The sequence below is a fragment of the Aptenodytes forsteri genome, unplaced genomic scaffold (genome assembly GCF_000699145.1).
Source record: "Aptenodytes forsteri isolate BGI_AS27 unplaced genomic scaffold, ASM69914v1 Scaffold7, whole genome shotgun sequence".
NCBI lineage: Eukaryota > Metazoa > Chordata > Aves > Sphenisciformes > Spheniscidae > Aptenodytes > Aptenodytes forsteri.
In genome coordinates this window covers 3,391,224-3,406,650 of record NW_008795919.1, presented here as the reverse complement: position 1 = coordinate 3,406,650, position 15,427 = coordinate 3,391,224, and the positions used below count along the sequence as shown (strand labels likewise).

The following is a 15,427-nucleotide window of genomic DNA, read 5'->3' as shown; positions in this document are numbered from 1 at the left end:
CTGCGGGGCTGGGAGAGGGAGGCAGCCCCGGGCGCGTGAATCACCGCTGCGAAGTGATGCTGAGGGAAGTCACAGACTTGGGAGAGAAAACAGGAGGGCTCGAAACAGCCTCCACGCATCTCCAGGCAACAACCCGCCCCGCCAGCCACCCAGCCTGCTACTTCGGGGATGAATTACAGCATCGGGATAAAAATACGAGAGGCCGGGCAGGTGCTTAATACATAAAAGCGTGCCCCGTGCGCCCCAATAATGCCAACGCTGGGAGACGGTGACCTCAGTCCGCGCTTTGCCGTGCCGTAGCTTCACCAAAAGCCTTCCCGCCCGGCCGTGGCCAGCAATGGCCGTGTGACAGCCGAGAGGGTGAAGCCAAGGGAGAGATGAAAAGCCTGATTTTTCAGACGCGCTGCAGGTGCCTGCTGTCTCTGAAAACACTGGGGGCTTGGCCAAGGTCATGGCACGGCTCCGGTGGGAACCTGGCTTCCCTGTCCCCAAGCCCTCAGACCCTTCGTCCCCAAGTGCCCCGGCACCAACCGCACACGCGGCAGCTCCAGCACCGCGTTCCCCAAGGGACTTTTTCCCTTCGGAGAGACGGGAGTGGACGTTTTGTGGAAGAGGAGGGTTCAGCGCTGTGGAGGAGAAACGCCCGTTAAACGGCCCGAAGCGCTTGGCGGGGCTGGTTGCACACCGGGAAATCTTTGGAAACTCTTTTTTCTTATTTCCGTGATTAAATATGACCAAGGAAAAGAGCGGGAGATGGGGAGGGAGCGGGGACCTGGGGGGGGTGTATGAGCAGCCCCCCTGCAGCCCCGCACTGCGTGAGCAGGAAACCATCCACAGCTGTCCCCTCCACGTCCCCCCGAGCCCTCCTGAACGGACAGACGGACGGTCAGGGCTGGCCCCACAGCCTCCTCCGGCCCTGGCTGCCAACACTGCAAGAGCGTCCCAAAGCCCAGATTTTTATACTTGGCGGGGGACACACCAGCTCTTGGTCCGCGTTATTATTCCAGCGCAGCTGAAACAACAGGGGCAGGGCGGCCGCACCGTGCCAGCGCTCCAGCAAAGCCGCCCCCGGCTCCCCCGCTACCACCTCGGCCGGGAGCTGGCGGAGCAGGAGCAGGACCGTTACCGCTCCGGGGCCCCTCCGCGAGGAATCCCAGGCATCCGGGCTGGGGCGAGGAGGCTTTTTGTTCCACTGCGAAGAAGGAACGATCTCGACGTGGAGCTGCCGTTTCACAGCCAGAAATTCTTTTCCCATTTCCTCACCGAGTCACGTGCCAGAAGCAAACCAAGTCTTCCTCCAACACATCCCCCCCCCCTCGTCTCTAAAACCATTAGGGAAATATTCGGCAAGTACTAAAGCCAATTAAAAACCTGCTGTGCCTGGCCTGAAGATCCCAGCCGGAGCTCCTGCAGGTTCCCCAAGTCACAGCTTTAAGCCACCAAGTGCCACCCCAGCCATAGGGACAGAAGCCGAAGGGTGCTGGGAATTGCAACTTCAGGGCTTTGCTCGAGCTTTGTACTGGTGCGAGGGAAGGACGGGGCAGGACACGAAGGTCCTCTCTGAATTTTTGTCCTTTCGGGTGTCTCCGAGCAGCCCTGGCACGCGGAGCCCTGCCAGCAGCAAGCGCCGGGACTGAAATAAACGGCTGGTAGAGCTTCAGAGCCGCAGCCCCGAGCTCAGGAGAGCGCGTCTGCTCACTTCGCAGCTCACCGGACCTGCGGCATGGTGGCGGTGGGCAGAACGGACCACCAGGACCCCTCATCTGGCTTTGGTTCAGTCACCAAACTTCCTCTCACCTGCCCCGTTACCAGCACGTTTTGGCCAAACCCGAGTTGGGGTTCACGGCTGCGGACGATGCGCTCGGGCGCTGGGATGCCCGTGCTCCGGCAGCCAGCCCGCCGTGGGGAGAGGACCAAACAGCTCTACCGAGGGCCGTCACCCAGCCCAGACCCACCTGTGCCCCGGAGCCACCCCAGGCCATCCGACGGCCACGTCCTGCAGATAAAGACCTTCAGCTAAAACCCACCCGCTTTTCCCAGACTTGCTCCAAGTAGGAGCATCCCCATTTGTCTCCCAGACCCGTAGGTTTCAAGCTTTCCTCATATGGCCACCGGCCCCAGAGCGCGGGGACGCGTGCCTTCCCCGTCACGGGGTGATGTCACCCTGTTTACGACTGCATTACATCCTGCCCGCCGCTGCCGCCGCTGTTTACATGGGAAAGCAGTATTTGGAAACCAATATATTTTTAGCTTTCTTTTAATGCATCTCAGCAGCTGGAAATGAGGGACCTCTGTTATATGACGAGCGAGAGAGCCCAGAGACAGCTCAAGATCTCTGATGGACACATCGCTAATGAGCCCAGGGTACAACCAAGGGCCTTCTTCATCCTCAAAGCTCCTTTAACCTTCACCTTGGTGCCCTCCTGCCCTGGGCAGTGCAGCACCCACTCGCCCAGCCTGGCCGAGGGTGGATGCAGGGGAGCTCCTGCCTTTGCACCACGAGCTTTGTACCTACAGGTTTTGCTGACTGTGTCCCCCATGTCCAACTCCGTGTGGGTCACCGCGTCCCCCCATGTCTGACTCCGTGAGGGTCACCAAGCTGGTGGTGGCAGGAGGGACCGCTGGGTTGGGACATGGCACCACGTCCAAGCAAACCCCGAGAGCCTCCAGCCCGACGGAGGAACCGGGGGTGGGTTTCGGCCTCCCCCAGACACCATGATGAAAGCACAAAGCCAAATCACACACACACACACAAAATCTGCCTTAGAAACCGCTTTTTAGGTTTCACTGGGATTTTTACTGGAGGATTCATGTTTTTTTTAAAGCCTTTGCTACATTTGTCGGAAGGTCTGAGGGATTTCTTTATCTCCCTTTCAGTGCTGTTGCTCTCCTAAACTCACTTCTTTTGCCAAATCTTTGCGACTGCTGTTTTGGTGCCGCGTGGGCAAGCCCCGAGTTCCCAGCCTGTTCCAGGCAACAGCACCCAGGCTAATCCCATCCCACCGTGCCGGGCTGGATGCTCCCTTATCCCCTTGGCTTACAGCTGACTTCAAACTGATTTCATGTCAGGCCTCTGCCACCACGCAATCCCTCTCTTCAAAGGCTACGGCTGTTCATGGTGCAGGGAGCCAGCACGCCTTTCAAGCAGCGATTTGCAACCTGTAGCCTGTTAATTTGGGACTCTCCTCCACAGGGCTGTGGGAGGAAACCTGAGTTGGCTCCATGGGGGTCTGCACCTCCACTGGAAAAGTTTTAGAAAGAGGTTAAAAACCAAACTCCCGGAGAAACATTCTGCAGTTTGGGTGTACAGATGCAGTGAGCACTGCATTTTTTAATTTATTTTATTTTTCCAAGGGTGCAGGAGCCGCAACGTAGCGCTTTCCCTGCAAGGCAGCTAATATAGATGTTGGTATAAATAATTCTCCCGAATGAAGCCTGGAGCCCACGTGTTACAGCAGCGCTCAGGCACAGCCCCACGCCGTGGCATTCAGTGCTCGATCGCTGCGGAGCCTGGGGCTCCCCTGGGACCCCGTCTGTGTACACAGAGCACCCTGAAACAGCCCAGGAGTAACCCGGGCTGGGACTGCGAGCGAAGGGTAGAGCCACATGCCAGGGCGGTGGGTCCTTGCGGCCGGGGGGCTTGGCTGGGCACGGGAGGTGCAATCTGCCGAAATGCCCATTTTTGTCCTCAGCTGCCCGGTTTTCTTGCAAATTCCCCTCCGTGGCTGCCGGGCTTTGCTCTGGTGCTGCACAAGGGTGGATGAAGCACCCTGGGCTCTCCGGCCATCCCGCTCCACGCTGCCAGTGACCCAGTACCCATGGGCAGGGTGCTGCCACCCCACTGCCCACCCCGGGGAAATGGAAAACTGCAGAAGCTGCTCCTCACCTACTGCCAGAGTAATGAGGGACAGCAGGGAGAGCGGAGGGATGGGGTGATTAATAAACTGCTCTGGAGGCTCTTTAGGAAGTGAGGTAAGCGCATTATCATCCAGAGAATCCTCTGGATGGGAGACATTTTAAACCACTCCTTCGGCAGAAGAATTGGCAATTGTTCTTGAAACACTGCGGTGACTAAGCCAAGCCCGAGCCCTTCCCCAGAGAAGCCCCCGTCTGCTCCAGACCCAGCGGCCACAGTCATTCCCTTCCCCAGCAAAGAACGGTGACTCGCTTGGATGCTGTAGGTGATGGGAAAGTCTTATGTTCACTCCACCACGCGCTTCCCCACGGATCCGCCCTCTGTGGCTGCATCCCGCCGGGACCAGGCTCCTCTCCCTCCTCTGCTCAGCCCTTGCAGACAAAAAGGTTCCCATCTCCTCCTCCCTCGGATCCTCAGCTCTCCCGGCCTTATGCAAAGCTGGTATTTTTAGTATCTCCTGGAAACGCTGCGAAGTGTCACCCCCACCAGCTCACGAGCGCTCCTGCAAGAGGACATTCCTACAGCCATCTCCCCCAGCTGAGACCTGCAGGGTCACCAAAGCATCTGCAAGCGGGTGGCTTTGGAGCAGTGACCCAAGCCGGCTCCTGAAAGGGACCGTTTGATCACAGCCTAATTGTTTTATGGTCAAGAAAAGACCGGAAAAAAAAAAAGCCTTGCTATGATTTGGTCGGTCTCAGCAGCTCTCGGCTTAATTCGCTCTTGTTCTTGGCTTGCTCGGGATCAGGAAAGTGCCTGTGCCTCTCTGCCTGCCCGCTGACAAGTCAAGGTCAAAACCCATCCGCAGCTCGCTGATGAACAAACACACCGGCAACACTCCCTTCGGGGAGGCCGAGCTCCGGGGGCGCGTTCGCTCTTCCCTTCTTTGTGATAAAATTTATTTCCAAGGAATGAGGAGGCTGCAGGGGCCACTCGTGCTCAAGTGCCTCTTGTGCAAACATGTTTATTTGCAACGCCCCCAGGTTATCAGGTTAGAAGCGCAGCAAACACAACCAGGGCTCTGCAGCTCTGCTTGGGCCACTCGCCCCAGCCAGGGTTGGTGACAGCCCCCTCACCCGGCACAGCCCGCGCTTATCACCCCCCATTTATCATCCTCTTCTCCAACGAGGGGAGATGGTGCCTTTAAGGCAGCTTAACAGCTGTCAGAGAGGAGGCATTTTTGCGTGTGTTGCTGACGCTCAAAATACTAGCCAGAGATACTTTAAGTAGGTCTGGAAAGCGTTCAATGAGAAGACACCGTCGTGCAGCCTGTCCCCGCTCCCAGCCCAGTCCCACCCAGCTGCTCCCAACTGGACGACTGTCGGGAGCCGCACGCATTCCTCCGGGGGCACAGAAGGGTTAAAAATACCCTCGGCCGGGCTGGGGCACGGCAAGTGGCAGTGTCCCCTCCCTGTCCCATCCCAGAAACCCACCTCTCCCACCCTCCCCTGAAGCCCCCGCCGGCGATGCACCCCCAGCTACAGGGGCTTCGGCTGTATGATCGGGTGTGGAGTTACCAAAAAAGCCTCCCCGGAGGCCCGGGCCAGGTGCTCAGGCATCGCCTGCGAGCACACGTGCCTGCTAGTGGCGGCTAACGCGGTCTCCAGAAATTACGGCTTTGAGTGTAAAGGCTTTGGTGTAAATACCTCGCCTCATCAGCACACGGATTCGTTCCTGCTCTCCGAGTTCAGCCCCGCGATCCCGAGATGGGATGCCGGTTTTCCTCCGCCCGTCCTTGAGAGCGGCTCCACAGCAGGAGCAGAGCCGCCGGTCCCGGAGATAGAATCACAGAATCATTTAGGTTGGAAAAGACCCTTAAGATCATCGTACGTGCATCTTACAAAGGAAGATCACAAAACGCCACTTGTGCAATCAGGGACCGCGCTCATCCCCAGCCTGCCGAGGAGCGCACTCTGCAAACATAAATGGGATAAACTTCTGGGAAGAAACCACTCATTTCAGTCCTCCTGCAAAATAACCACCGTGAAACACCGCACGGTGTTGGGCAGCCACGTCTCCATCCCGCGTCTCCCCTGCCACCAGTGCCCCGGTGCAACAACAACAGCTCACACGGGGGATGCGATGCCTTGTGAGCTCCCTTGTACCCCCAAGGCCACGTGCCACCGGCTGCCCCCTCTCCCGAAAAGCAGCAGCCTCGGGCAGCGGCACCTGGGAGAAACCCAGGGACACCGGGCACGAGGCAAACGGTTATTAGCAACAGCGGCATTTCCGATAGCGCCATTGAGTCAGCTCCCCATCTGAAAGGTTGGGGGAATTAAGAGAGTCATAAATAGAGCGCCGAAGAAAGCCGACGTCCTCCTGCCGCGAAGGCGGGCAGCGGCAGGGATGGCGTGGGAGCGCGCGCAGGCTCACGACGAGCGCCGGCTAATTGCCGCTTTTACTTAGGGTGAAGCGGGGAGGACCCGGAGCAGGGTTAGACAGAGCAGCATCTGAATGGCAAGATGAGTAACGCTGTTTAGGGATTTACTCACTCACTGCATCACCCCTCCTGGGATTTCTTTCCTGATTTTTTTTATTTAAGCAGACAATGAGGGTGCTGGAGGCACGAGGGCTCCACGGGCCCCAGACGACCTGACCTGCTCTAAAATAAAACGGGAGTGCGGCTTCAGTTATTGCTGTCTAGGGATTCTCCCTCCCCCTCTCCATTATCCAGCACAAAACCTTTATTGGCGTGAAGGAGCGGAGCCCGAGTTCACTGCATTGAGCAACTCCGGTTTCAAATAACCTTCCCAAAAATCCGCGGCAGGAGGAGAGGCAAGAGCCCAAAATCCCATCTCCTCCCTCCACTCCCCACGACCCACCCTAGCAAAGCCGTCACCCACAAGGGTTGGATGAGGCGGTCCCTTGCTCCCCGTGGCAGACCCCCTCCTGCTCCCCTCCTCCTCTCCGGCCGGGGCGAGGGTGGGGTTTAATTAATACTCGGAGGCGAGATCCTGGATAAGCGGCGCGGCGTGTGCCAGCCGCGGCAGGTCCCGGCTCACCCGCCTTCCTTCGCCGGGCGGCGCGGCGTGGGCCAGCCGCGGCAGGTCCCGGCTCGCCGGCATTCCTTCGCCGTGCCCCAACGCCGCCAGCAGACGTGGGGCGAAGCGCAGCTGCGGGGACGGCGGGGGCTGCGGTGCAGCATCAGGAGGGGGCCAGCAAGTCGACGGAGGTCCAGCCGCACGCGGAGGCATCACCACGCGTCTTCCCCTTCAGCCAACTGCATCTGCACCGATTTGAACGCGACGGTGACCGTTTGGTTATGTCAAGTTCGATGCTTTTTCTTGGGTTTAATTTTGGGTCAAGTTCTCCAGATTCTTACAGAAATCCCTTCTGGTTGTTGAGCACAACTCGGAGGGAAGGCAGGCTGCCCCGTTCCTCCTCTCATCTTCATCAGGGGGAGGAAAGCTTCCACTTGGGCATGATACAACTGGGGAGGCAGCGGCATCCTTCCACCCCCAAGCATTGCTTTATATTGCAGCAAGCCTAAAAATCTCTGCTAGCGCCTTTGACCCAGGGCTGAGCGTTACGGTCTGCTTTGTAGGTGAAATGTGGCAATGTTGGAGTTTGTCCAAAAACAACACGGTGACTCAGGGAGGGTCCCAGCTCAGAACTGCCAACGCTAAGTACCAGCCAGGCTTTGAAACCCAAGTTCAAAATCCACTGTATAAAAGATAAGGTAAACAAAACCAGGCTTGAGCTCGCTTAGCCAGGAGGCCAAGCTACCCCAGCACAGATGTCTTCCCAAAAAACACCAAAGAATTTGATTCCATCAGCTCTCCGCTGCCCCTGCTGATGGATGCTCTTTGGCCAGACAGGACGAGCCCGTGCCTGGGGCTTCCTGGCACCACCGCTACAAACCAGCAAACCTCACCTCTGCTTCTTGGGCGTGTAAAGGAAGATCAGCCCCTTGCACTGAACGGCACAAGCTTTACCCAAAGCACAGCATTAGTTTCCCAGTCTTCGGGAAGAAGGGTTGTAACTCAGGGTCTTCTAGCTCAGGGGTTGCTGATGCTGGAGAGCACGCGATGGAGAAAACCCCCTACGCCTCCGCGTGACCCTTCATCACTCATCCGTACCTGGGGAACCGCTTCCCTGGGGAATTCTGCTGTTTGCTAAACTGAATCAACATAGCTGTTATCTTTAGTAACATTTCAACTGTTGCTCATTTGATTCCAGTCATTAAAATTTAATATTCGCGTAAGCTTTGAGAAACCTGAGCTGACAGCAGCGAGAGCGGAGAGGGAAGAAACGCCCCGGCCTGAAAGCTCCTATGAGGAGCTCTCGCTGGTGGCCGTTGCTTGTCCCTCGCGCTGAAGAGCCTGACTCAGCCGCGTGATGCTCATGGAGACACGGCGCTGAAAGATTCTTTGAACTTTTAGTACCCTTTTATACAAAAAAGGGGCTCCTCAGAGAGGCAGCAATGGAAAGACACTCACTTGGGTTAAACTCATGCTGGAGACCAGAAGTTAAAGATGAGGTCCCTTTGCTCTGACAGCTTAACGTAAGCTAAAACCATGTTATTTCTTCTGTAGCATAGCTGTATCTGAAGCAATCCATCAGGATGTCCATACAAGCACAGACTCCAAACCACAGAAATGCCTTTCAGCTGCACTTGATCTCACCATAAAGCTAGGGAATAGACTAGGTGACCCCTTAAAGTCTCTTCCAGATAGGTTTCTTACAATCCTCTAAAACGTGGTGCTCCGAACCAGTTCCTATCCAGTTTTCCCCCACCCCCTGAAGGCCAGGTCCACCCTACGTCTCCATCCTGGCTTCTGATGGCCGGCGTGGGCTCAGCCCCTCAGTGTAGCCATCCCCACCGTTGCACCCGCTCGCTGAACCGAAACACCTCCTGCAAACAAAGCTTCCCCCCCGAGCAAGATCCAACAGCTGCTTCCCAGCCTCCCGCCTCCGAGAAACCCGGCCAGGAGGAGCACTTAGAGCAGGAGAGGGCTCATCCCTCCTGTAGCCAGGATTGGTCCCCCTGTGACCTGGGAAAGGGGCTGGGGGGAAGAGAGGAAACGCGCGGGTGGCAGTTCTCCAAAAGTTAAGGGTTTGTTGTAGGTTGTGGCCTTTTGGGGCAAGTCTGAGGAGCGTTTGCAGGCAGGAAAAGACAAATATATGGGAAGTTTCAAGTATAAGCTGCTTCAAAAGTCATCTGTTCACGGCCTCCGTCAGAGCCTTCAATATATCTTCTTTATTAAAATCTGGACACAATGAGTCCAGAAGTGCCCACCTTTGTCAGGGCTGCATTGGCAACGTGCCTGGAGCCCTGGGGCCACGCCTAATTTGCATCTCATTTACACAGATGTTCATTAAAATTAATGCCTTAAGACATAATATCTGCCCGCATTTGAGCCTTCTGGAAAGACGGACCGTGACCGTTCCCGGAGAGCCCCAGCCACCCCATCCTCCTCCCCACGCTCAGCTGCATCGTCCCCACGCCGCCCTGGGGAGCGCTGCCCGGCTGAAGAGCTGCCTCTGCTCCCCACGGACACACTGTGCATGCATCTTGTTTGCAATCCAAAAAGGGAGACAGCTATGATATTGTCTTAGGCGCAGAGAAATAAAAGCCTGGTGCAACCAAAAAAAGCGCCCTGTGCTCCCCGCTTCCCCCAGAGCCCGAGCCAGATTTCTCCACCGCTCTCCCTCCTGCACGTACGGAGTACAGACGGTCCCTGCCTGTGTGCTGCGATGCCCTTCCACGTGCAGATCAATATCTGGGATTGCATTTCCCCTTAGAGAGAAGCGTAAGATGAGGCTTTGCAAAGATTTGCTCTGCAACATTTACGATTCGTGCAAAAATGCTTGCTCTCTGGATGAACCGTGCATGGGAGGAATGCCGCTCCGTAACTGCGATTGCTCCAGCCACCCTTCTTGGTTCTCCCCCATTTCATTCTCAGCCATTACACAGCAAAACCCTACCATCACCGCTGCAACTTTCGTTTTTCCACGAACAAAGACCCCAGCTGCACCGTCTGGCCTCAATGGCCAACGAATGACTCCTGGTAAGGTCACGTCACTCCCCAAAGCACCCTTGGCTCGTGCAGCCCAGGACACCGTTGTCTTAAAGGGTCATCCTCAAGGTCACTGAGATATAGACCATTCGCAAGTGCTACGATGGGTTAAGCTGCACCTGCCAGCCCCGCTCGCCAGCCCGGCCAACCAAGCAATCTGCACTGACGCTGGGTTTCATCATCGTTTCTAACGAGAGCTGCTCAGCCGGCAATAATCCCTTGCTCTGCAGGAAAGTTTCACTGCTTTTAAGGACTAGAAACTCCTTTCTGGATATATTTGTTCCAAGCGACTGTGTGGTGTTTAATGAAGAAGTTAAATCCTTCCCATCAATATAAGCTCCATGCAAAAGACTGCCCAACACAAGAGTTAACAGCAACACCATCAGATGGGTTTGAGTTTGCCCCGAACACTTCCAAGCTCTTTTTTTGGATAGGCAATCCCCAACAGAGAAATACCTCGTCCCGGTGAAGGTTTCACAGAACTATTAAGTGGTGGAACGGGATCAATTAGCCATGAGATGAAAAGTAAATGGCTGTAAAAACGCCTCCCCCTCCCAGCCCCCATTAACACCAGGAAATGAGCAGCCAGATGTAAATCAGCTCAATCATCAGCTACCGAGCACATCAGTAATAGAAGTTTCACAGCAAGAGAATGTCTAAGCAGTATTAATATAATTAATGTAGTGTAACAGCATGACCCAACACCATAATACTGTATAAAAAAAAAAAAAAACCATCAAACACACTCCAACTCTTCCCCCTCTCGGCATTTCATGCAAGCCTTGACGGTCTCTAGCAGCTCTTTGCTGGAAACGTGAACAGCCCACGGCAAAACTTTGCCTTGGTTTTATTGCTTGTGTGCGTCCCTCGTCCCACAGTTTATCTGTGGCATTATTTGTACCTAAGGACCCCAAAAATGGACTTATATATGCCCCAGAGGAAGTGAACAACAAGCAGGAATGGTAGACCAGGTACAAAGACCTACAGGACGATCTGATCTGGACTAGACTCTCAGACGAAGCCAACTTACAGTTCAGATGGACTCAAAAACATCCCTCCCTCCCCCAAAACCTAAACGCCAGCCACCTCTACGAGCCCACAAGGTGCTGGCACGCCAACATTACACATCACAAGAAGAACAGGGAAAAGTTTTTTCCTCCCAATCACAAAATCTTTCTGCACCTTTTCACTGCAGACTATCAAGTCCAACAGTTGATCTTACATTCTCCAGAGCAAGGATATTTTACTACACCAAAACCGCTGACGTTATAGCAATGAACAATGAAGCCGTGACAGCTTGAAGACTAGAGGTCCTACACAAAAGACCGCAACACTAGACAGACCTTCAAACACCAAACACCACTTAAGAAAGGTGATAGCATAAAGACTTACCTTGAAGTCTGCCAACTGCTGGTTGATGGTTTCCACCTCTGTTCCCACCACCCACTGCAATGCCTCGTTCTCCTCCGCCACGGTTGTCATGTGGGTCAGCTCCTTCAGCCTGCTGTAGAAGTCCTCGACACGAGACAGCGTCGTTTCTACTTGCTCCTGACGGTTCTTGCCTCTCTCAGTCAGTTTGCTGCACTGTTTATTCAGCGTCTCCAATTCACGTTTCAGTCCTAATAAATCGGGGCTCCCTTCATCCTCCAGCATTTTCTTACATTCACTTTCAGAAGCTTCAATGTCAGACTTCAGCCTGTGGAGTTTGCCCAGGAACGTGCGAACGTCCTCTGCTTGGGACTGAAGGCTGTCAGAGTCTCTCCCGATGGGGCCCATGCTGTCTAACTCATCATCGAGATCTGCCAGTTGAGAGAACATCTCCCTCACCCGATTATTGAACTGGCCGATCCCTTCAAGCTTGTTTTCCATGAGCGTACAGCAGTCATTTACTTTCTGCTTCACAGCTTGGAAGTCCTGCTGAGCCACCTCAGCTTGGCTTAAGAGCTGGGAACAGTCAGACCCATCTGGGGCATCTTCTACTAGACCTTGAGTGAAGTTTTTCAGATAATCCACTTGTGGCTCCAGGGCCTGCAGCACCTCCTGCTGTGCCCTGAGCTTCTCCAAATTCTTGTTGCTGCAGGCTTGCGGCCCTAGTGCATCATAGATCTCCAGCTGGTGCTTCGCCCCTTCCAGCTTCTTCTCAATGTTCTTGAAGCTCTCTTGAAACTCCTTGAGCCTCTGTGACATTTCTTCGATGGAGCCCGTCTTGGCTTGCAGCTCTTCTGTGATGGCATCCATCTTCTGATTGATCCCAGCCTTCTCATCCCGAATGTCATCCTCATCGGTTTGAGAAGCATCAATCAGGATGTCGGCAGCGCTGTTCAGCATCTCCAGCAAGGACCGACGCTTCTCCACGTCACTCAGCATAGCCTTTGATCTCAGGAGAGTCGCCTCCAGCTGCACCGGATCCAGAGTTACTTCCAGCTCTGACATCTTTGCCTTGCAGTCCTCCACCCAAGGGAGGAGGTCCTCCGTGTGCCGTTGGTACTTCTGAGCTTTCTGCAAACAGTCCTTGAGCTTAGAGTGTCTATCAGCAGCCTGTTTGCTGAGCTCTTCCCAGTGTGTTTTGAGGCTGACCAACTGGTTTTGCAGAGTGGTCTTCTCCTCCCCAGGCTGGACAGAAAGCAGCAAAGATTCTCCCTCGGCTACAATCATCTCATAGGAGCCACTGTGTTGGTTGAGGCTCTTCTGGAACTCTTCTTGTTCCTGAATTTGGCTCTGTAGCCTCTCCAGTTTAGCAGAAATAGGTTGGCTCTGAGCTTGCTGGCACAGTTTGTCATCTAGCCAGGTCCTGAGTTCATCAAACATATGCTGGAACTGCTGGGAACTTGCAAGCGCAGTCTGCAGTCGGTTCATCCGGTCGGCTGAAATGGAAATAAGATTAGAACGCGACAATTAAGCTGAAATCAAATAAGCAAAGTGCAATTATTTAAAATCATCTCAGATGCACCAACTGTGTTTTGATTAACAGGAAGAAGCTTTCCATTGCATCACTAGCCTTTTTGCTCACCGATTCATGAATTTCTTAAGTAATAAAAGGCAACGGTAACGCAGTAGTCTCAGTTCTCCTGACCAGTCTCTAAATGCAACCTCTTAGAAACCAGAAGAGGCATCCCAAGATTAGAGGGTGGCCACTGGGTCTTCTCCATGCCCCATTCTGAATTTAGGAACCAGTTTTGGGGTTTTTTTCCCCCCCCAAGCACAGCACATGCCACACCGCTGCAAGCCAGGCAGCCTTGTTGAAGAGCCACATCAGCAGGACTGAACATCTCTGCTCACTCTCCAGGCTCAGGTATGTCTGGAGCGTGAACTCTCCCGTGCTTAGTCCCACATAAAACACCCATGAAGCACCCTAAAAAATTATAAGTGGTGCTTCCCCTATTATTCCTAGAAACCCAGTCATGGGAGAGCCCTTTAGCAAAAAGCAGGGGTGGAGTTCAACATCCCAACATCTCTTAAGCAACGTCTCTGTGCTGTCTCACCTGCCAGGTCTTCCAGCCCTTTGAGAGGAAGCGCCACCGTCTCCAGACGTTTCCTTAACTCATCTTTGAGATACTGCTCCCCAATCAGGACAGAGAGGTCATCACAGAGGGTCTGAGCCTCTGCGATCTCCTCTTCCAGCTGCTCCAGGTCTGAGCGGATCTCACTGGTTTCCTCCAGCTGCTGTTTCACGGCATCGGGCTGCGTGCTGACGGCAGACTGGCTGCTCAGGCGCTGCCCAACTGCCTTCACCTTCTCGGAGAGGCCCTGGAGGAGCTCCTGGTACTGGGTGCTCTTCACTATGGCTTGGTCAATTTGGCTGGAGCGGGAGTTGAGGCGTTCCGTTAGCTCGGACCATTTCTGATTAACCCCTTGGAGCTCTTCCCGCACCTTGTTAGTGGATGGAGAAACATCTCCAGGGCCAGTCAAGATGCTCTGAGCTGCCTGGTTGAGCTGCTCATGCTGTTGTCTGCGAGCTTCAAATTCCTTCAGCATAAACTGGAACAGAAATATCATAAAAATGTTTGCATAAAACTGACAGCTCCAAGTACACACAGTCAAAACAAACCAGACCTCCAGGGGCTTTATCCAGCCCACGGAATCGGTAGGAACAAGCCCTGGGGTGAGACGGCAATTGGGCTGGAAAGAGCACGATTTACTGTGACCTTGCAACTTCAAAAGCTGGGAGGGGTCTGCGACTCCAGTACTTTGCTCTCTCTCTTATTTGTCCTACTGCTGTGTAATGTAACATAAACCAGTTAGATGAGAAGGAAATCTAATTATGTTAACTGGGGCATTTTATTTTATGATGTGGCTGGTTCCGGACATGTTAGGATTTGGAAGCAGGAGGTAGGGAAAGGGCAGGCTGCCAGGCGGAGGGGCAGCATTAGCAAGTCCTGCAGAGCATCAGCACAGGTCTTGTTTAAAGCAATTTCACTCTCCAAGAGGGGCCAAGTGATTCACTGATGAGTCAATCCAGAGCGGGGAAGGGAGCTCGAGCGCTGCACCCGTTTCCAGTTATTCACAGTAGTTCCCACTCAACACGGTTTGGAGGACTTGGGAGAGGAGCCATGAGGTCTCCCAACACTCGCTGCACGGCAGAGCACTTGCAAGACAAATAACTCCCGAGTGCAATCTTCCACCTCACATACTGGATGAGACCCGCTCCCCTCCTTGTCCTGAACCCACCGTGGAGACGCGTACGCAGCTCCCGGCTCACCTGGACCTGCTGCTTCTGTGCGTTCAGCATGTTCGGGTCGATGGAGAGGGGTCCCAGCACGCTCATCATCAGCTCCTTCTCCATGAGCCAGGGGCGCAGCTGGGCTTCGGCAGCCTGGAAGCTGGCCAGCTGGTTCGCCGACTCCTCCAGCTTCTGCTGCCGCTCGGCTGTTGCCTGGCTGGCTCTTTCCCACCTGCAATCTGAAGCACCGGCTGTGTTGGCGGTGGTCACGCTCCCGGCCAGCCCACCCCTCCATCGAGAAGGTTTTTTACCCTCCCCATGGTTTCCCCGATGGGAAACCTCCTCAGCTTTTCAATAAAACTAGCGTGGCTCTATTCACTCTCCATCTAATAAGCCGTTACCCATTTCTAATGGCTACGTGGTCTTGAAGCTCATAGAAAAAAAACCTTGCAAGCAGGATTTCTGCACTCTAGTCACTACTGCCATGAGCTGGTCTGACCTTGGGTGAGCCATCTCACATCCCTGGCTCGATAAATGAGGATACTCTCATGTGTATCAGTCCTCACACAGCACATTCAGATCTCCTGGATGGAGAACTCCGTAAATGCGTTCCTGCTATTTCAAAGAAGAGAATCTCTGGGCTTCTTTTTAAATACACAGTCTTGTTTAGTCAACATTTAATTAGAATCATAGAATCATAGAATAGTTTGGGTTGGAAGGGACCTCTAAAGGCCATCTAGTCCAACCCCCCTGCAACGAGCAGGGACATCTTCAACTAGATCAGGTTGCTCAGAGCCCCGTCCAGCCTGACCTGGAATGTTTCCAGGGATGGGG

General features: G+C 54.3%; 1 protein-coding gene across 1 annotated transcript in view; it reads right to left on the bottom strand.

The window, feature by feature from the left end:
* Positions 1–15,427, bottom strand: part of MACF1 (microtubule-actin crosslinking factor 1) — a 109,586-nt gene that overhangs the window by 43,442 nt on the left and 50,717 nt on the right. The window contains exons 53-55 of the mRNA XM_019473540.1: positions 14,633–14,832; positions 13,416–13,911; positions 11,326–12,797 (exon numbers count right to left, since the gene is read on the bottom strand). Coding sequence (XP_019329085.1) covers positions 11,326–12,797; positions 13,416–13,911; positions 14,633–14,832 — 2,168 coding nt within the window. The remainder of the gene's footprint in view (positions 1–11,325; positions 12,798–13,415; positions 13,912–14,632; positions 14,833–15,427) is intronic.